Source organism: Numida meleagris, chromosome 3 (genome assembly GCF_002078875.1).
Source record: "Numida meleagris isolate 19003 breed g44 Domestic line chromosome 3, NumMel1.0, whole genome shotgun sequence".
Classification (NCBI taxonomy): Eukaryota; Metazoa; Chordata; class Aves; order Galliformes; family Numididae; genus Numida; species Numida meleagris.
Window position 1 is genome coordinate 88,363,486 of NC_034411.1, and position 21,344 is coordinate 88,384,829.

General features: G+C 39.7%; 2 protein-coding genes across 2 annotated transcripts in view; both read right to left on the reverse strand.

Annotated features, from left to right (window-relative positions):
• Positions 1-15,872, reverse strand: part of TINAG (tubulointerstitial nephritis antigen) — a 49,909-nt gene extending 34,037 nt beyond the window's left edge. Inside the window, exons 1-5 of the mRNA XM_021392902.1 lie at positions 15,779-15,872; positions 11,792-12,218; positions 7,655-7,718; positions 6,609-6,698; positions 4,974-5,088 (exon numbers count right to left, since the gene is read on the reverse strand). Of these exons, the coding sequence (XP_021248577.1) occupies positions 4,974-5,088; positions 6,609-6,698; positions 7,655-7,718; positions 11,792-12,161 (639 nt within the window). The 5' untranslated portion in view covers positions 12,162-12,218; positions 15,779-15,872. The remainder of the gene's footprint in view (positions 1-4,973; positions 5,089-6,608; positions 6,699-7,654; positions 7,719-11,791; positions 12,219-15,778) is intronic.
• The window catches only part of MLIP (muscular LMNA interacting protein), a 104,935-nt gene continuing 103,331 nt past the window's right edge, over positions 19,741-21,344 (reverse strand). The window contains exon 13 of the mRNA XM_021392017.1: positions 19,741-20,061. The gene's annotated coding sequence lies outside the window, so the exon portion shown is untranslated. The remainder of the gene's footprint in view (positions 20,062-21,344) is intronic.

Sequence of the window (21,344 nt, forward strand, 5' to 3'; positions counted from 1 at the left end):
CCCGATTTCCTTTCCACAGAAAACCAACAGTTGAGAAGTAGTGGGTGAGGGAAAAATAAGCTTGTGTCTGAGGTGTTTATCTGCTATTAAACTGGAATCGGGCCAAGTACACAGATTGACACAGTCTTGGCATGCCCCAGACCTAGTAACTCTGAAGCATTTAAGATTCATAAGTTTATGTACAGCCTGTGAGTCCTAAGTACCATTGCTCACTTTTAAAGTATACTGCAAACACTTAAGTCACTTATGTTCTTCTGAAAGTTATAACTTTGCATATATCAAGTCAGTAATATTAATCTAAGATACTAATATTTTCATTAACTGCTATCAAAAGTCTGCTTTCTTCAAAATCTTGTTAGAAACATGGGACTTGCAGCCACAAATGACATGTATGAAAAGACTGCAAAGTTAAATATCTTGCTAAATTATCACTAATAATGCTCTTTCCAGGTAGCCATCAAAGCAAGCAAAATCACAACTCTAAAGCTTCCAGCAACAGAGTGCTGCATTTAAGAGATCCAACCCCTGCAGAAGTGTCTAGTGATTTAAAAGATGTGGATGGACAAAACTGTAACCCTGGAGTCACTGCAGTCTCTATTGCAGGATGGTTTCCTGAAGTCAGAGGAAGTTGTATTGACCTGAGGCAATGGCATGGGTCTTGATCAGAGGAGGTCAGGCTGCGCATTAGGAAAAGGTCCTTCACCAGAGGGGAACAGGCTCCCCCAGGCAGTGGGCACGGCCCCAAGCTGCTGGAGTTCAAGGAGTGTTTGACAACACTCTCAGACATAGGGTTTGAATTCTGGGTGTTCCTGTGTGGAGCCAGGAGCTGGACTCAATGACCTTTCTGGGTTACTTCTAACTCGGGTTATTCTGTGATTCTCTGATTAATGAGCAAACACAAGCACGAGGTTTACTTTGAAGATTAATTGTACTGGCAAAATCCCAGATGAATAGTGTTTCTTTTACTTGATAAATCTGCTCACTATCAAGAAGTAAACAGGCAAAATTTGGCAAATGTTGTTAAGCACACTTCCTTGAGCAATGACTGCTTATGATCTGAATGAGGCAGAGGAGAGAAAGAAAATTCTAAATAGATCTTTGGTCTGAGCCAATGTGTTAATTTACATCTCTCTTAAGGTACTGCCAGTGCATTTAGTAGCCTCAAATTGTAAATCCTAGAACAAATCCCTTGTTAGCCTTCAGCCTTGTCATTTAGAAATTTAGAGTTAGGGTAGTATGGTTAGGTTGCGGTTGGACTTGATGATCTTTAAGGTCTTTTCCAACCTGAGCAATTCTATGATTCTATGAAATGCAGTACTGACCTGTAGCCAGAAACATTAGCTTTCTGTCCGAATAACTGCTACCCTAATATTGAGAATCACTTGTTCTCTGACTAATGGTGAGTCTAGGCAATTGGTTTTCAATGTCTGCTCCATAATCCACCATTACATGACACAATGGAATCAGAAAAATGACTGGCACACTTTTTAAAATCTTCACTTGTATTCTATGCAGTGAATACGTGTGAAGGTTTAAAAGAGTTTGCCAGTCTGGCCAAAAGGGGAAGGTAGGGAGTTATAAAAGTATACTCAGACTTCACCTATGACTTCAGACGAGTTAGATGGCCCATCAGATAAAAAAGGCTGAAGGTAACTGAATTTGCAAATTTGGAAATAAGGAAATAGTTTTTTTCCTGAGGAAAAGCAATATTTTTTCTTTCTTTAATTTTAAAAAAAAAGTAATATTCTTTTTAGTGTTGAAAAGAAAAATAGGGTTTTTTAAGACATAACAAGGCTTTGTAAAGGCAATAGCAGAGCTTTTAAAAGCCCTGTAAGCAACGGCAAAAATCTTGTGTTTTCCCTAAGACGAAATGTACCTCTATCACTTACTAATATTGTGAAAGCAGATTTGCAGTTGGATATGTCAGTCAATGAAACAACAGGAAAAATCTTCACTCCAGAAGCAAATACTGCTAAGAACTAAAACCCTGCTCTGGATATGAAGTGATTAACACAGAAGTGCTTTACAATCCTGAGTCCTTTTCCCCCCCTCACACAATTGGGCAGAGTGCCTTCTATACAAAAACCTGTTTCTCTCAAGCATCCTGAAGACACAATGGAAAACAGCAACCCCTTAGTTTCCAGGTGCTGTCATTTGTTTCCAAGACAGTAGACCAGCAGCATGCCAAAGAAATGGCTTTTATTTCAGATCAGAAAATGATGCATTTAATGAATGGATAACTATAGTTTTCTTTCTCCGTTGGCAAAGCTAGCAGCTTTTAATCAGATCAGCACTAACTAGAACCAAAAGCTCTCAAACACTAATTGTGACATTTTTATCAGCTAAGTACATGACTTTGGGCAAATGACTCTCAGTTTTCTCACCTGGAAAATGGGAAAGACGGTAATAATCCAAGAGAACACAAAAAACATTTAATTAGCCCTATTTTATGTACAGTAAGTAAACAGTTCCTCAGCCTGCAGATAAATCAGTGCTCAACAAGGTCACTTGAGGGTCAAACCATTGAGGTTTGAAGACAGTCTCTGAAAAAGTACTTTTAAAAAATCTTCATTTCTGAATTTCTCATCATTTACATCCTTTTACTCTCTTCTAAGCTATCACCTGGATACAAAAGCTGAATAGAAACACTTTAATAAAACTTACTTGTTTTTTATTACTTGGGTCTTTTTAAATGTGTTGGTATATTTCGCAAAATATCAGCTACAGAAAATTTTTCATGGAAGGGGAAGCAGAAGCAAGTTTGTCTGAAAATCTACTAAGATTAGTAGATCTTAAAAAGCACCTGGGAGTTGATTCTGTGACTGCTATTGGTCTGCCAATTGAAATAATTTGTTTCTACCCCTGGTGAGCCTGATCCATGCTATGAACTTGCTGGATCATGAAGTGACAGTGGATATAAGGACAGCTATGAAGAGGTGCTTTACTACCTCTTTACTCAATGAATGTTTAGATCCTGATAACTCCTGTTTCACATGGAATTATCTACTAGGCTAATGAAAATTTTGTACACGAATCAAAGTATGTTTTCTTACATTTCTGGGAAGTATTAAAATGTGTCAGACAGAAAATTTCCTGAGACAGAACAAGGACACTAAAGAGGTGATGTTCCTCTAGAAAACTACAGAATGGGTCACGATCAGGCAGTTCTGAAGCTTCACAGGAAGTTTCAGAGAAAAACATTTTTACATCAAAACAATCCAAGACAGAGGGTATGAACAAGGAAGTTTTGATACTTCTGAAGAGAAATCATAGGCTGAAGATGGGCTTCTGTACAATTCAGACTGATTTTCTGCAAGTTCAGAGCTCTGCAGAAACTGGAAAAGTCATGAAGAAGTTATTGCTTTGTATTTTTAGCAGTGAGAAAGATTTCTTAGACTCCTGTGCAAAGCATGTGCTTCTAGCAACTCCAGGACTTCCTGGAGGGTTAAATGGATAAATGCATGGAGTTGGATTTTTGGAGAAGAATACATTCAAGCTCCTGGAGTTTCTGGAAGGGGCAAAACTGGTTGGGTTATGGCTCACAGATTTACAAAAAGATAGCAGTTAGAGAACACGTGCCTAAGAAATGTGTCAGTGGAAAAAAGGCCATAAGTAGTGCAGCAGTCAAAGAAGCTATATTATTAATGAGCTTAATAACAAAGAATCAGTGGGCTGGATATAATGAAAGACCACTGAGTGACCAGCTAATTCAAACTGAATAGAAGAGAGGAAATATGCTGAATACTTTATTTTACCCTTCCCTTTCTTGTTTCCCTAGATGTTATTTATCTAACACGGGAATAGGCAGAAGTCAATGTAAATGTCAATCTCTGAGCTAGGCGCAATATACCCACTTTTTGTTCCTGCCTTATGAGCCCCACACTGTATTTCTCAAGAATTAAAGCCAACAACAACAGTAAAAATTAACTCAAATTTTCCTGAGTCTCAGTGTTGCACAACAGCAGTTTGCACCAATTCCCCCACACAGTAAACATTGCACTAAAATCTGTTATGTCATTTTCTTTTCTTTTTTTTTCTTTTTGACAGAACATTTTCAAATGAAATCAATCCTTCGGCTGAGAAGAGCAGTCTAGCAGAGCACATGAGGCAGATTGCCAAAGCCCAATTTCTGCCAACTTCTGGCTCTGACAATTCTCTTTGGAATAATTTTGAGCATGCCAGACTTTTGCTTCAAGTAAAAGAGTTAGGATCATTAAAAGTATTGCAGAGGCATATGATCCTCTCCCTCCCTCCCATATTTTTTGTCAACTGTTAGCTAAGCACTGCTGTCCCTGCAACATCTCCCATCTGGAAACCGTTCTACTTTATACATATACAACAATCATCAACAATTGACTTCAAACAGATATTTTAATGGCATCAATTGCCTGAACTATGTAAAAACCAAAGGCCAAAATGCATTGTATTTACCGTATTTTGCAAATCTTTGACCTATCTACATACTGCTGCACGGAGTAACAGCTTCAAACTAAAAGGGAGATTTAGATTCAATGTTAGGAGGAAATTTTTTACACAGAGAGTGGTGAGGCACTGGAACAGGTTGCCCAAAGAAGCTGTGGATTCCCCATCCCTAGACGTGTTTAAGGCCAGGTTGGATGTGGCTTCAAACAACCTGGTCTAGTGAAAAATCTCCTTGCCCTTGACAGATGGGGGTTGGAACTACATAATCTTTAAGGTTACTTCTAACCCACACCACTCTATGATTCTAACACTGATAAGTGAATATTGGTGCAGTGCTTCCCAAAGGATAGTATTTGATTTTACTCCTCCTTGTTTGATATCCATGGATATGGACACACTTTCTATGGACAGGAAAACTATTCTAGGTATTTCACATGCAACATGGAAGCACTTAGTACTTAATACTTGAATCATAGTCTTATAATTGTCCACATTTTTTTCCACACAATTAATTTATTAAAAAGAATTAATCAATTGCACATGATACTTACTGGAATTGCTTTCATGTTCAGCAAGAAATGAGACGGAGGTAATGTGCCCAAGCGCTTTCTGAAACCTTCTTCCAGTGTCATGCCCCAGAACTGAGTATAGTTGTCAGCTTTCCATCTTCCTCACAGACAGAAAACAAGCAAACAAAGCAAGGTTAGGTATACTGCTCATAATATCTTGCTCCTTCTCTATAAAAGCACCACTAAAAATAACTTCCAGAAATAAATGTTTCAAATTAAGTTTCAAGACATTCTATTAGATATGAATGACGCTATTCCACTGTGGGTAAATGTAGGCTGGAAGAACACGATATGAAAACTGGTGATTTGAGGTCAGCATTGTATCAGCTTTCAGCAGATGAGTATGCAGTCCTTCAGAGAAATACTAGAAAATAAGGTGCTCAATCAAAGCAATTAAAGTTGTCTTGAAGCTGTGCTCAGATAATGCTTCAAACCAGGTGGCAACAGCTTCACATAGTGGGTTACATTGCCTTCAAAAGCTGATGCACCAGCAGTAGTTGGGAGACACTGCTGAAGCTGCAGAAAGCTCAGCTGTTCTGCCTGTTTTGCACCAATATTCAGAGAAAGGGCTGTCTTTAAGTTCTCTCTCCCTACTCTACCTGAGGAAAGTAGGCTGAACTCAGAACCTAGCATTAGCCCCTCCAAAACATATACACAACAGAAAAGAACTCACATTTATACACATTTGGAGCAAACTAAAATTGTATGTATTACTGGAGAAGACCTGACCTGAGTCACAGGGGAGAGTGCTCTCTTTACCCATTGCTTACTTTTCTACGTGGAAGACAGAGGTAGGATTCACACCGCCTAAATGAGAAGCCTCATTACTTAGCCTGCCTGTAGTCAGTGGAGAATGTGAGCACCTGCAGAAGCTGGGTCTCTCAGGTGGCCTTAACTACCCTGTGGATGCTGGTGCTCAACTCAATTGTTTTTCCTAACTCCCTAAGTCTGAATCTCTCCCATGAAGTACAACGTGTTTCAACACAGAGTCACAGTTTGAAATATGAGCACTTCTGTAGACTTCATTGGTGAATTTAGCACCTCCACTGCTAGGCAGGCCATCTGCCAAGGCACTGCTCTGCACTGCAAGGAATAAGAACTGGTAGCAGGAAAGCTGTTGAGCCTCACAAAGTTCTGATATCTTGGTCCCTTTGGCCCATTCTCCCTTCTTCCAATACTACCTAAAGATTTGGTATGTAGAATGATCTTCCTGAAAGTGGGTATAAATATATACATTTTTTTTTCCTAACTATTAAAGTGAGGAATAAGGAAGATGATCCAAAGAGCATTTTGTGAGCAAAAGAATTATAGTAATTTGGAGAATACTTTAGATAGATATTTCCAGTATTGACTCTTACCAGAATAAGATTTTCAGTATCTCTCTATTTTAAAATCTATAATTTGCTAGAGTTTTAGAAGTTTCACAGTGTATATTTACTATCATATAGACAGGATGTAATTGGGGAAGGAAGGGGCAGAGAGAACCGAGTAATTTGTAATTTGCACTTACATGCTGTGAGCTTTTGAGTGGATTGTAATCCACACACTTTAGCGTTTTTAATATTAAAAAGCTTTACTATCACAACACTATAATACTTAAAATAGAAGCATTCTCACCCGTAATCTCCAGAATTGATGTGGTGAATCAAGTCTGGGCGAACAAGACATACTTCATTTGAACACTTCCAGTTACTTTGGACGCATTTGCTGAAAGGGCAAGAATATAACTGAGCAGAAAATAAATTGCACTTTTACAGCAGAATGAAGAATGGAGAAGGGAAAAAGCCTAAACCACAAATGTCATAGTAATTATGAAAACAAAATCATACGTAGTGACACTTCACAACCTAATGAATCCTAATTGGAATGAGGTGGGAAGGTTACAGCTTGTGGAAAATCTCATCTTTGAAAAAATTTGTTTCCATTTCTGTGAGGCCAAGCCAGGGGGGAAAAATGATGTACTGAAAATTAAGTCTTATGTGGAAGTTTCGCTTTGGAGAACCAGAAAGGAGCTCCATGGCTGCGGACACCTTTCTCCTTGAGGCACGTTCAGAGTAGATGGAGCACCAGCCCCATTTGGATGTCACTGCAGCACATTGGGCTGCCCTGGCTTTGGAAGTATAGGGCCAGCAGGGAGGTGACTCAGGCAACCGACTGCCAGAGATGGCAACAGAGCATCCTTGCTGCTCCATGCAGAAGTCCCAGGACAGGGAATGGGGTCTTCAAACAGCTCATCTATTTCCTTCATAAGTTAAATTCTCCCCTTATAAAATAGAGATCATCACTTTTGCCAAAGTAACAGGAAAAAGTTATGAAAATATTCTCCCACGTTTTAATGATACTGGTTTTCTCTGCATTCAGGTAAATTTACAGACCTATGATGAAACCATTTCCACGCAGAGCCAGTAGACTGGACAGGAACAGAACTTAGGCCAGTGATGAGGAGATTTTAATACTCATGTTTTCATGTCTTGACTAGAAAGTCCATCATCCCTCACCATTCTTTTATGTTGGCTGTAGAATAATTCTATAACTTCTTAATACTGTACTACTCTTCCAATCTTGATCGTGTTAAATATGAATTTATGGATGCTCACCAACTTAATTCCTGTTTCATGACATATGCTAAATTAATTTTAATTTTCTGTTCTCTGAAACATTACCAGGAATTGCAGTTGTCTTTAATTATTGTTCCTTCTCCATAATATCGGCCATCTTTATAACAACCTGCCAACATAACATATAGATGTGTGAAAAAACATTATTCTTGAAGTCAGTTAAGTCAAAACTCTTGCTACTATTGAAGCAATTTGTTGTGTGCAGTATGTATACATTACTTAAGTGAAAGACAGTAGTAACAATTTCCAGTTTCTTCTGAGTAATGACAGTAGTTTGATGAATTTTTTCTCATGTACATTATTATTCACAGTAAACAAAATCAGCCACAGACTCAAAACAGATGCTGAAAAATTATTCTATACATCTGAAAAACAATTCCTCAAATTAAATTCTTTTCTAGTAATAAATAAAAACAATACATTTCTAATAAATAACATCTTCTAATACATAATTAAAATAGATTTCAGTTTTTCCAGTTACTGATTTTTAAAATTATTGTAATATATTTTTCCCTTGACAGAGTTTAATTTGTCTTTGAAAAATAGAAAGATCAGCTACATTTCAAGGCAACTATGTTTCATGTGTTCTTCAAAATAAAGTATAATATCCCAAGTGAGTGATGAATTTCTGAATCAAATATATTTCTTCCATTTCTTTCTTTCACTAAGAAAAGACCTTACATGTATTATAAGATCTTCCACCTAAATATATTATTCATTTCACCTCAGTGTAAAAATTAAATGAAAGATCTGGAATGCCTGTAGAGAGCTTTGGATCAAACCTATAATAAATGTAGTACGATTACCATTTGGGGCTCTCCTTTCCAGCCTTTTCTCATGCTTCCTCCACAGATACTAGTTAGCATACAGGTACAAATGAAGGTTTCTCCTCCACTGAAAGGATTTGGAACAAGGAACTCCCAACTTCTTCTTTCTCCTCCATTTTCATGTTTAGCCACATTTAATATGAATAAAGTACTGGTTTGTACTGGCGTTGTATCATGCCTTTCCTCAACACGAGCATGAGGAAGGCCTTCCCCCATCTCACAACAAGGAGCGGAGCCCAGATACATGTATTCATGCCTCAGTGACCTAGATCTCCTTCACTGGCAGGAGAGAAATATTCACTTCTAAGCCATAATTAATTTTATACCAAAGAGCAGAAGTGGAGTGGAGCTGATGAATTAATTATAAATGCCTATTTTGCCCCCTTAATCATGCAGCAGACTGCATGAACTAGCACAGACATAGGTGAGATATATCACACCCAAGCACTCTAAGGCCCAAAGTGTCTGCTCTAATTCAATTTCTGCCAGCAACAGAGACATTTCTCAGAGAATACCCAAGGCAAATTACTCAGGTGTCACTGTTTGTCATAGAGTGCCCCAATGCCAGAATCAGGCAGTAGGTGGAAGGAGGCATCAAGCAAGATATTTCATATATAGCCAGGGAAAGAAGTATTAAAGCATTGTCTCAGAGGCAGGAGGAAGCCCCATTGGAGCTCTGCTGGCAGCCCTCACCACCCACTCCTGAGAAAAAATGCAAACCTGAACAAGTACAAAAGAAGCTTTGTACTTAGGGAATGCTTAGGGAATTGAAGATTAAGAACACAGTTTCCTTAGCCTAGCAAAATTAGGACTTGAAAGGCCAGGAGTACTTACTGCCTGTAAATGTGTCTAAAGCATCAGTGTCAAAGAGTAGAAATATCAAAGCTGAAAGACACTAGCTGCATAAGAAAAAGGGCAGATTGGCTGGCCATGAGGGTATTAGATTGGAATATTAATATACTGGGAGATATAGTTAGAAATAAGTGGGAAATTAATTCATTTTAAGGCGCAGCCTGATGACTTCATGGTGCGAAGATCGTGCTTGTAAGGAAGTAGACTTGATAAATCAGGACCTGCCTCTTGGTTCAGTCTTCCCAAATTCCTGTAATTCTTACCTAATCTGCCCCAGCATCAGCGTGATTCATTTTGTAACTGGAATGTCTCCAGATGTACACACATGTAGGCCAGAGTCTGACTGTGCAGTGTGAAATCAGTTCATAATCTATGTGTCTCTTTTGTAACATCACCACTGTGAGATCTAGTTTGTTGGCTCTGACAAGGCTTTTAGTACCATCAGAGTAGGTGAAACAGAAGGGTAACATAAATAATGTGTATTCTATAAACAAAACGCTAACAGTTCTCCTACTAATAATAACATCACCAAATCCAGAATTTCTACCCATTGTCTAAGACATACAAAACAGGAATGTGTGCACATCTTCTCCTGAAATACAGGGAAGCTATTGTAGCACACTGAATGCTGGGGTCATAAGGACAAAGTCAAAGCAGTTTCACACAGTTATATTTGCAGCAGCCTCCAGCCTGGTGCACGCGTATCTTAGGGCGCACACAATAGCTTACTGTGCTGTGCACCGAGGCAGTGGATAAATTGGGATACAGAAATACAGCATTGTGCTGTTTTATTGATATTCCTATCCCATGCAAAGCGCTGAAGTTTATTGGTTTGTTTAAAGCAGCATGTGTTGGAAAGCACTGAGAGCAAAACCACAAGCAATAAGAAGATCAAAATCTTCCAGGTGTACGTGGTCTGGTAGTGCCTTTACAATTCTTAGCCAAAGGCAGCAGCACAGTCTCAGTTAGTAAAAGTTAGCCAATACACTTACAGCATTTCTAAAAATGCTTCATTGTTTGCTTTATCTTCAGACATTCAGTCCCTCTTTTTTCTCCATTTCTTCTTTCCAGCTTCATTCCCTGTTCCCTATTCCTCAGACACTTCCATTCTAGCAAGCTCCTTCTGAGTGATATTTTTTCCTGCTGTATTTTGCCTGCTTTGGTGCTCTCCTTTTATCCTTTTTAGTTGTTTGTATAACAAGTATCCAAGAAACAGATTTTAAAAAGCTGAAGATTTTCCATCAACAAAGAAACAAAGCAGGACCAGTAAAACAACAGCTTGTTTTGAGGCAAGATGTAAATTAAATATGACGATAGCTCACCTATAGAACAAATAAAGGTGCTCAAATAGATAAACTATCATTGTTATCTATGGCAGGCATGTACAACCCAGGAGTTACATAACAGTGAACAGAGAAGCAAAAGTTGGATTGAAAAAGGCAATAAAAATATTTCACCTCACCGATTCCCTTATCTAAACCTCCTGTTACATTTCTACCTATCGGAGGTACACCTGTCCCGGAACCCACACGGCAAACTAAAGCAAATTCTGTAGTGATTCCCTTCCATAAGCAGTCTGCAAAGCTAGACCCTAAGGCTTTCAGCTCTGGAGCAGTGCTCAAGGTTTAAGCAGAGCTCACGAGAGCAATGCCCAGTCTGTTGGAAATAATACACAACAGTGCAGCCTAAATAAATACAAAAGAAATATCTTTATTTACACAAATTGGACAACATTCTTTGAGAAGATTAGAAACACTGGAAAATCATGTTTGTTTTGCAGCCTTTAGTATTTTTGATGCTGTCACTTATCAGATATTGGCTGCATGCCTGGTTCAAGAGCACAGCCTCCTGAAGAGCCTGCAGTCTGACTGCAGGACTGCAAACAGCAGAGGTGCCCCAAAGAAATAGTTAAGTTTTAAAGGTCATGGTGTTATCATTTCAATTTTATTCTGTTGAAAGTTTGGTACAATCTCTACATTTTCAGCCAGATTTATACTAGTAAGAAGCTGCGTAGGCTTAAAATTCACAGTTCTAAACGTTTAGCACCAGCTAACTTCCAGCACCCTCTGCAGGAACCAAGTGAGGACCAGATGTTTGTAGATCCATTTCTGCAATCTTTAGTTCAAAAACCAATAGATTGAGATTGGAGCACTCCTAGAGGAGCTTCCACTACAAGCTGAGTAATAAAAAAACTAAAAATGAACAATATTCTGATCAGAAATCCTCTGTCTGTTCACACCCCTTCATCTACTTCTGCACTGAACTGCTGTAAGAGGAGTGGTTCTGTCCAACAGTTATGATCTAGCCAACTCTAAAAATATGTCCTAGACACAAAGAAATAACATAATTATTACTCCAATTTCATATTTAATGTCTTTTTCCACTATGTCTGTAGGGAGATTTTTAGGATGCATAAGCTCTAAAGATTAATTTGTAGTTTTACTTCTAAGCATATTTTTGTCATGATGCACTAATCTCATCTTAACGTTTTCTCCATACCCACCTGATGCTGGAGGTGGCCAAGGCTCATCAGACCTGGTGGGCTCAACGGTGTTTTCACAGACATCCCAGTAGTCAGCACAACAGTCTATGGGGCCAGGGGGACCTGAGGCACAGAACTGGTCACAGTAACATATAGCTGCTCTGGAGGCAATGTTAAAGCTGCAGTCATCATTCCTTCCTGTGCAGCAGCCTCGTATCCTGCACGACTTGCCCTGATACAGACTCCTTTTCAGCCTGTTCCACTTTGCAGAACCACTGTCTTCAAGAGAATAAAGTTCCTCGGTCAAATTTCTTCTAGCGTCAAGCCGCTCTGCCATCCAAACTTCACTTGCAATGCAATATAAGAGCAAGATCTGACTTTTGAGCCACATTCTTCTGCCTCTATCCACCTTTTTAAGGCTCTTTGTGCTTCAATAACAGTCCATTTACTGTAGATACAATACCCCAGTTACTGGTCAGAAACAAATCTGAACAGAAAGCTGCAGACTACAATTTTTTTACGAGGACTCTATGCGTTAATCATTACTCAGACCTGTTATAAACAGCTTTATTTGCCCACGCTAAAAAAAAAATGAAAGAGGCTGGAAATAGAGCTATAGCTACGTATCCATAATTATTAAATGTTGGATGCGTTCTTATGCAAGTGAGAAATTTTCTGGTAAAGGTTTATTATGCAGAATATACACAATCCAATATTTTAGTTCCATACTTTAAACATCTAAAATCAAAACAATGTGAGGAATGAACACATGGTGTCAAAGGAAGGTCTCTTTCCTTCTGGCTTCATTTACTTTCCATGTGATTGGAAACTGTAACAAACTTACATGGTATTTCATTTGCATTTTCCTATCCGATATGCGGGCTATAGATAACTGACTTTCACTGCACTAAACTTACCCAATTTCAAGCATGCCCCATTTCAATCTCATTTCCATGGATCTAGCTTTCCTTTACAAGCTTAACTTAATCCCAAGCTTACCACGGGAAAATTTAAAAAGTCATGTGATATTCAGTTTAAACTATCATCCAAATCTCTTAATATTCACATTTCTGGTGTCAAAATGAACATGGTGATCTCTGTAAATACAGTAAAAAATACCCACTGATGAGTGCTCACTTTGAATTAAAGAGGAAATTGCTGGAATAATAAAACCACAAAGAAAAGCTGAGCAGATCTGAAAATATGTGTGTAACAACCTCTACTATTGATCCATGAGCTCCAGGTTTTTGGACCACAGACCTGAAGAAATCTGCATGGTACTACTGCCAAAACTTAAAACATTCAGGAAAAAAAAAAAGAGCAGTAGAGTATTTTGAAGCTGCTAGTGGCGATAACACATAAGGCTAAATCGCAGAAAAATAATATAGTTTGAAATATGAACAGTTACAAGACAATTTAAGTCTTCCAAGATATAAAAGCAGAGGTAAAAAATAGTCATTCTTCCTTCTCTATTTGATTGTGAATGAGAAGACACTGAAGAAGTCAATGGAAAGGAGTGAAGGGAATCTTTCCCTCTGTGATTTCAACTGGACCATTCAGTGCTGCAGAAGGTCACAGAATCAAAGAGCAGCGACTTTTGAGAGCACAGCTGTCCGGATGCATTGCTGGGAATGGTAGAGACCTTCAGGGGTAATATGTGTGTGTTTGTATGTATGGGCTTGTAATACAAAACTTAGTTCTTTAATATGATTTCTTGTCAGCAGTGTATTTACTGGGCATGCCTCTCACACTGTCCCTATCACACATAAAGAACTGTGGTTGAGAGAAAATTACATCAGACCACCTGATTTTTATTTTGATTTTTGCAGGCAATTTTCTGTATGGAAGTCAAAAGAAAAGGCGAGGTCAGCAGCATACAGTAACTGTACATCACATACATCGTAACCTTCAGAGTTGTTGTGTGTTTTTTGATTTAGTTTTGCTTAAAAGGCAAAAATCTGGGCAGTGTTAGGTCTGTCGCTCAGTGTTATAATGCATCAAATATAAGATGAGGAAAGTTCATCCACATGTGTTCATGGAAACTCAGATGAATCACTTACTAGAAATGATAATCCCTTTCCTTATGTCTACGTGTCTCCTTTGTTCTTTGTGGTTCTAAGAAAATGATTCTTTTGATTTACACTGCCACTAGCAAAATGAAAATCTTTGCTATTACAGGTCTTTGGAAATAATTTTACAATAATTATTGGGAAATTAATTATTGGTTAAGGGAAAGAAAGAAAGCTACCATATGCCCATTCCTTGGAGTATGTTCAAACCTTTTGAAAAAAAATCTGTCTTGTTGTGGTTCAGCAAATATTTCAATTTCAATAGTTTCCTTTGTAAGCAAAAGGAGCACTCAGTAAACAGTAGGAGATCACATGTTGACTTATCTGTAACTATTTAGGAACAGTTAGATATAATCCTTATTCTCTATTGAAGATTAACCTATTCCAAGCACACCAGCTCGGCCAAGCTTTTCAATTAGGGTCATAGCTGTAATTCTTGTCCTCACAGTTAGGTACAAAAATACCTGACTTGTATCTGTTTCAGCACTCCCCACTGTCTAGCCTTGAGTTTAAAAAAAACACCACACACTTGTCAGGAGTCCAGAAGTTATTAATGTCACCAAACACTTGGCAAAGCACCAGATAAAAGGCATTTTAAAATGTCCAGGAACCTCTTCCACAGCCTTTCTTTTAAAATTCTCTCTTCTGCTTGAATGAGCCTACTGGACCCTAAAATCCCATTCCTAATCACCATCAGAGCAGTGGTGAAAGCACTGGCTGGGTAGGCTCCGGGTACTGAGGGTCAGTCACAGCACAGATCACTGGGCACACTCCACACGAGGCCTGTGCTGCCTTTCCTTTGCCTGACTCTCAGCCAGCTTAGGAAGAAACCAGGACACCAACCCTCAACTACCTTATTTGTCAGTAGACACAACTCACTGTATCATAGAAACCATGTAATTGCTCATCGTGAGTTTAAACTCTGCAGAGATACAGGCCGTCGCTTTCTTTGAACTCAATGGAAACTTAGCTGGTGACTCCTTGCACAAAACACAGCATTGATTTATACCAGCTGCTATAGATTACATTTACTACTTTTAGTGTTAGGAAAAATTTTCTAAGCCAACCCACATCACCAAAAGTATTATCCCACAGTTTTTCTCTCTCCCATGTGCTGATGGACGAATAAGATTAACCCTTCCAAACAGTATGTGCCTACATATCTTAAAGCAGAGAAAAGCTGCATTAAAATGTTTTTCTCACTGCACACCCTATTTAGCAACCGCCTGACACCTCACTGCTATGGGTTGTTATCACAGTATCAAGCAGTGCCACTTCTAATTAAAAGCTTTCAGGGCTGCCTATCTCAGTTCTCATAGTGATAATCCAGGTTACATGCAGCTCAGAACAGAGATGACTGAGATGACAAATTGCATCAGTAGAGTCATCTCATAGGGCACTTTGCTATGTGCAAACTCTGGGACCAATGTGTCCACTTTCTTTGATATATAATAATTCTACAGGTTTAGGTCAAAGTGAGAGTTAGAGGAAGAGAAACTGACCCCAGTTGCCTACGCCAAAGAAACCTGGTTCTTCACACACACACACACACAAGTGCTCAAGCAAAGTCAAGAACCACAGGCGAAAGAAGACTATTCTGAAGGTACTAAGTGGTTGCTACAGACTTATAGCCTTGTTGCTCATCGCACCTGTCACGTCCTGCCCATGAAGGGAGGGAGAGGTGACCAGATTCGCAAATCCCCCTGGTTAGATTAAGGTGAAAAGATACTCAAGGTCTGTACATGAGAGGAAAAAAAGAACTTTATAAGAGATTTCCATAAAACAGTTATCCCATATGCATCGGCCCCCTCACAATTTTATCTGCCTAAGCTGTGGAGTTTTGTAGGAAGTTCAAGTAAGCCTTGCATTACTTAACAACTGTAAGAGAAAGAGAGGAGAAGGAAAAGAGAAAAGAGATAAAAAGGGGGAGAGAGATCACCAGTCCTGGATCCAGCGCCAAGCCTGCTGATGGGGAGCTCCACATGGTATAGAACGAAGAAGGGAAGCAGCAGCAGTGAGAAGCTGGAGCAAGCAGCAGAGGAGAAAAAGAGCCGGGCTAGCCACTAATATGCTCTATTTATAGTATCAACAAAAAAAGTGAAGGGATGTTTCAGTCTAGCCCCTATTTATAGTTGTTGTTGGCTCCAGTTCCAGGATTGGTTGAGGCACCAGCCACAAGCCAAATCAAAGTTGACACCAGGCCCCCTCCCATGACCTGACCATTTCTTAGGCATTGTTCTGGAGTCTCCCAGGAGTAGCTGAGACATTAAATTAAGAGATCCTCCTTTGATGTAACTGTCTCTTGAGTCATTGTTTGGGCTTGTCCCTTACACCGCCACAGCAATTCACTACGCATGCTTCCCGCCTCAGCTGCACCCCTTGGCAAACCTCCCAGGAGCAGATGCCGCCTCGTTCTCATTGTTGGCCATACTCCAGCATTGCCCTAAGGCCATAGTGAGCCCTCTCTGAATTCAGTCAAGTAAATACATGTGAAGAATGGGAAAACCTGTGCTTGAACAAGGACAGCATGCAAACAACCACATAGCTGTCAGTGCCTTCCTCAGCAGTGCTTCACTAGGGTTTGGCAAGTGGGAAAAGCAGTCCTTATGGCTCATGTCTGTATATGAACCTCTCAGAAAACACAGCTGAGGATGGAAATCTTGGTCCCACCATGTGATGGGTCACATGCCACCTTGGTTCTGCCGTTAGTGAGACTGTTGTGGTAGAGGTAGTTCTCCCAAACTGATATCAGAAACCTGAACAGATTGTCCACGTGCCTTATATTCAAGCAGGCTTAGAGGTGTTTGGGATACAAGCGAGTATTAATTTTGGTATCATTGCAACATGAGAGTCACCAGTCCACTTCTAGAGGAGCTAGCCCAGAGCAGACTCTTCCCTTCATGTGTAAAGTACTTCATGCCATTGCTTTGTGGTGAATGACTGGTGCAGAAGTAGAATCATAGAATCATAAAATCATAGAATCCTTAGAGTTGGAAGGAACCTTTAAAGATCATCTAGAGCAACTCTCCTGCAATGAACAGGGACATCCACAGCTAGGTCAGGTTGTCCACGGCCTGATCCAGCCTCGCCTTGGAAGTCTCCAGGGAGGGGGCATCCACCACATCTCTGAACAACCTATTCCAGTTTCCCTACCTTCACTGTAAAAGGCTTTTTCCTTATATCCAGCCTAAATCTACCCTCTTTAAGCTTGAAACCATTTCCCCTTGTTCTGTCACCACAGACCCTGCTAAAGAGTCTGTCTCCTTCTTTCTTGTAGCTCCCCTTTAGATACTGAAATGTCACCTCGCAGCCTTCTCTTCTCCAGGCTGAACAGCCCCAGCTCCTTCAGCCTGTCCTCATCGGAGAGGTGTTCCATCCTTTGGATCATTTTTGTGGCCCTCCTCTGGACACGCTCCAACAGGTCTATGTCTCTCCTGTACTAGGGACTCCACATCTCACTTCAGGTGAGCTCTCAACAGCGCAGAGTAGAGGGGTAGGATCACTTCCCTTGAACTGCTGTCCACGCTTCTTTTGATGCAGCCCAGGATGTGGCTGGCCTTCTGAGCTGCGAGGGCACATTGCTGGCTCGTGTCCAGCTTGCCATCCACCAGTACTCCCAGGTCTTTTTTGGCAGGGGTGTGCTCAATGCTTTCATCCTTCAGCTTGTATTGGTAGTGGATGTTGCCTCTACCCAGGTGCAAGACCTTGCTTGGAAATGCCCTGTATATGGCTAAATGGCACTCCTTGAATCAGTGAGAGCAGTCTTGCATAGTCACAAGATCATTTTTGATCAGACAGCTTTCAAGATGTACAAAGAGACTGCAAAATTGATATAGAATAAGTTTCATATGGAGTAATTATGCCCTGGCTAACGAGAGCTACAACTAATGAGCTACTATGCTCACCAGCACTGGTAAGATGCCTGGTGAGCATGCTGGGCAGGCAAGCATCAGTCAAGTGGGAATTGTACATCCTGGTCCTCAGAGCAGGCTGATCCTCTGTGTTGCTGAGTTACCACTTTCTGATTCGCTGCTTTTAAGGGTGTTCTTTTTTATACCTCGAGGCACGGACTTTTTACTTCTGGATCCTGGAGCTGCTTCTATTAACCTTTCAACAATACTCCGTTTCCTACAATTTTACTTTCCTCATTTTGCATAGCTTCAGCTGGTGAAGTTTCTGATCTTTAAGCATTTTTCTCATTAAAACTGAGTCAAGACCACAGAGGTGTGCCAGAACAAACCAGGCTTAGGATCCCAAATGGCTGAAGCCTGCAGCCAAGGGCTGCCCTCAATCTGATGCAGCAAATCGTATTTTCTCACATAGTGAACTACGAAACTTCTAACCACAGCCTATATATATCACTGCCCAGATATACAACTTGTGATGGCCAAATTTCACTTCTGACCATTTGAGCCAACCTTAATGTTTTTTGTTTGTTTGTTTGTTTGTTTGCTAGCTTGGATCGTAGCACATGGCAACAGTGGAAATACCAGAAGCAAGCACAGGATGTGATGAATACTGTGTATGCTAGCCTGTGAAAGAAGATAAGAGAAAAAAAAAAAGGAAAATGCAAGCTTTCACTAAATGTATGCAGTCACTGGTATCCTGACAGGAATTTGCATTTTACCAGGAAAAGAATGAATAAAGGCAGAGTAAAGGCGTGTAAAGCTGAGCTAAATATATTACACTATTGAATAAGCAGCATACATTAATTTTATAGTGCTGTTGAAAAAGCAATCAATCTTTTTCATGACAACTTTTGCTCTTTATAATCTCCCCTTCACGGATTTTTCTCTGAATTCTTTTCCCATTAGTCTCTGAGGAATAGACTTCCTAGGCTGTAATTGCTGACACACTCTCCATTTTCATTCACAGACAGAAGCCATTTGAACAGATAGGGATGTGTTTGTAAAATATGTACAGATGAAGAAACTCACCAAACCAGAGGTAAAGAAAGGGGTCCTTCCTTTGCCTTTCCTACAGTTCTGGTAGTTCTTTCTCCTTCTTCCGTTCCTTCCACCCTGGGCTTTGATCTGCTACCTGGACTAATTTAAAGCTAAAATGTACCAAATTTTTCTATGATTTGATGATTCTATTTTTCCATTTCTATTTCCACAGTACCGCTGCTAAGCAGCTTAAATGCAGGTCCAGCAGTACAAGAGGCTGAGTACCCTTAGGACTATTCCATTTAAACTGACTTTAACGTAAACATTTTAATTGATGATTTTATAAATTAGTTCATCATTTTAATTTTAATGGAAGCAGAAGAACATCTCATTACAATTATTAATCATAACCTCAACATGTAGCAGTGTGTGAGGAGATGAAGTGCTTCCACACACCAGGCCGTGATGCAGAAGTCCCTGGTGTGCATGTACCTGCAGGCTGATGTATAAGGATCAAAGGATCGAGGGATCGGGGAGAAGCCAGTGACTCACACAGGCATGGACAAACAGAGTCCTTGGACTTTCACAGTGGATTTTGAAAAAAAAAAATTATTTAAGATTCAGGCTCAGACAACACTCAGTCTGAGGAAGCAGCACAGAGTCAAAAAGAGAACAGTGTAAAGTGTAGAGGAAACTGGTGGTTCGTGGATGTTTGCTAGGAGAGAGCCAGTAACTCTGTCTGCCCTCAGCAGCTGGCACTTCCAGACCAGCAGGCCTGTGAACATCTCATGGCAGGGAAGAACCACTGGACTTACTGATCACTGTAGGTGCTGACACAAGCATGACTAATTCTCTGAGTATTTCACAGAACGTAAGAATCTGCATGACGGCAAAACGTGACCAAGGTGAAGAGTGTGGGAACAGTCCTTTCCAATGGTGCTGGCATCCAGACTCAGCTACTTGAAGTGCATGGAGGGAAATTTACAGAAAGGAAAATAAGAATCACAACAAACACTTTGCAACAAAAATACAACTTTATTGAATTTCGACTTTTATATTATTTCTAAATAAAATATGCTGTGTTACTTTAGGCATCTCTTAAACTGGCAAGCACTTCAAGAAGTGGTATATAAATATGGCACATTCGTATGTGTGTCTCAGGGGTTAATTATGCTAGTACATAGAATTATCTTTTGAAAGAATATTAGCAATTAGCATACTGGAAGCATTTTTTTTAAATGGTGCTTTAGATAACACTTGTATTGTGGATTCCTTCTCAGCAGAGAAAAAGGCCCAAAAATACTCTGTGGTTTTATCTCTCGATCCTAATTTGAGGCTGTAAAAGAAGAGTTTCCAAATGAACAAAAATAGCCAAAAATAGTAAAACAGAGATTAGTAAACCATGTAAATCAGATAATTTGACTAATAAACGTCACTTGTATTTTCACAGGGGAAAAAAAAAAAAAAAGCATGAAGAAAAATTCAGCCACTTCTCTTGTTTTAAGCTGTGGGACAAGGTGCAGCTGGCACCAATCTTGCCTTATGAGATCCTTCCTGCCCTTACAGCAGCCTCAGAAAATCTGAGCACTATATTCCCATGTAGCTGCAGCTGTCCCAATTCTGAATTAAATCCCTCATCCTGAAATTTAGGCCCATTTCTTTCCCTCCCACTCACAGGGAGGTTGGAGAAGTGACTAATACTCCTTTTTAACAATGCATTATGAAGAGATACAACCTGTTGAGCCTCTGCTCTCTTTCTTTTATTTCTATGTGAAATAATAGAAGAAACTGAAAGCTTTGAATCTTTTCTAAATCTGCCATTCTTGTTGCACACCACCAGTCTTGCTTTCTAAAAGTGTTCAGAATGGAACACAGCACTGCAACTTGTTCTTCGCTAACACTGAACAGAAGTGAGGAATTATTTCCATTGTACTATAAGCACTCCCTTCAGCATTTCCTTTGAATGGCATTTTTCATAGGAGAGCACCGCTTCCCCAGCTCAGATTCAGTTTGTGGTCCCCTGTAATCTTCAGATTCTTTCCTGAGTTATTACTGTCATCCCACTTCTGTGCTTTTCACTGTCCCTTGTCATTGTCTTCAGTCCCAAGTGGGGATTATCTGTAAATCTGATTAATTTACCGTCCATTCAGCTGAGCAAGTAGTTAATGTTGTATAGAGCCAGAAGACAGCATCATGGAAGTCTCTGTGAGGTGTTTTCCCATTTTAGCAACAAATGATTGTTCTCAAAGCTCAGCTTCCCTATCAGTTGCACATCTACCTTATGTGTATTTAATTTAGTCTGTATCTGTTCTGCTTGCTTATGAATGTCATGTGGGTCTGTGTCAAAGAACTATATCAATCATATCCCTTATCTCTGTTTTGCTGTCAAAGAAGGAAATGAGATCAACTTGATAGGATTTGTTTCTGACCTGTCCCTGTGCAAGTTCCCTTATGTTCTTACTATCTCTAGATGCCTAAAATGGATTGCTTAATACTTTGTTCCAGTATCTTGGAAATGATATTAAGACTGACTTTTCTGAAATTCTTTAGATCTTCCTTTCATCCTTTGTTTGACATGACATTACATTTGCCTTTCTGCAGGTTTTTTTTTTTTGTGAA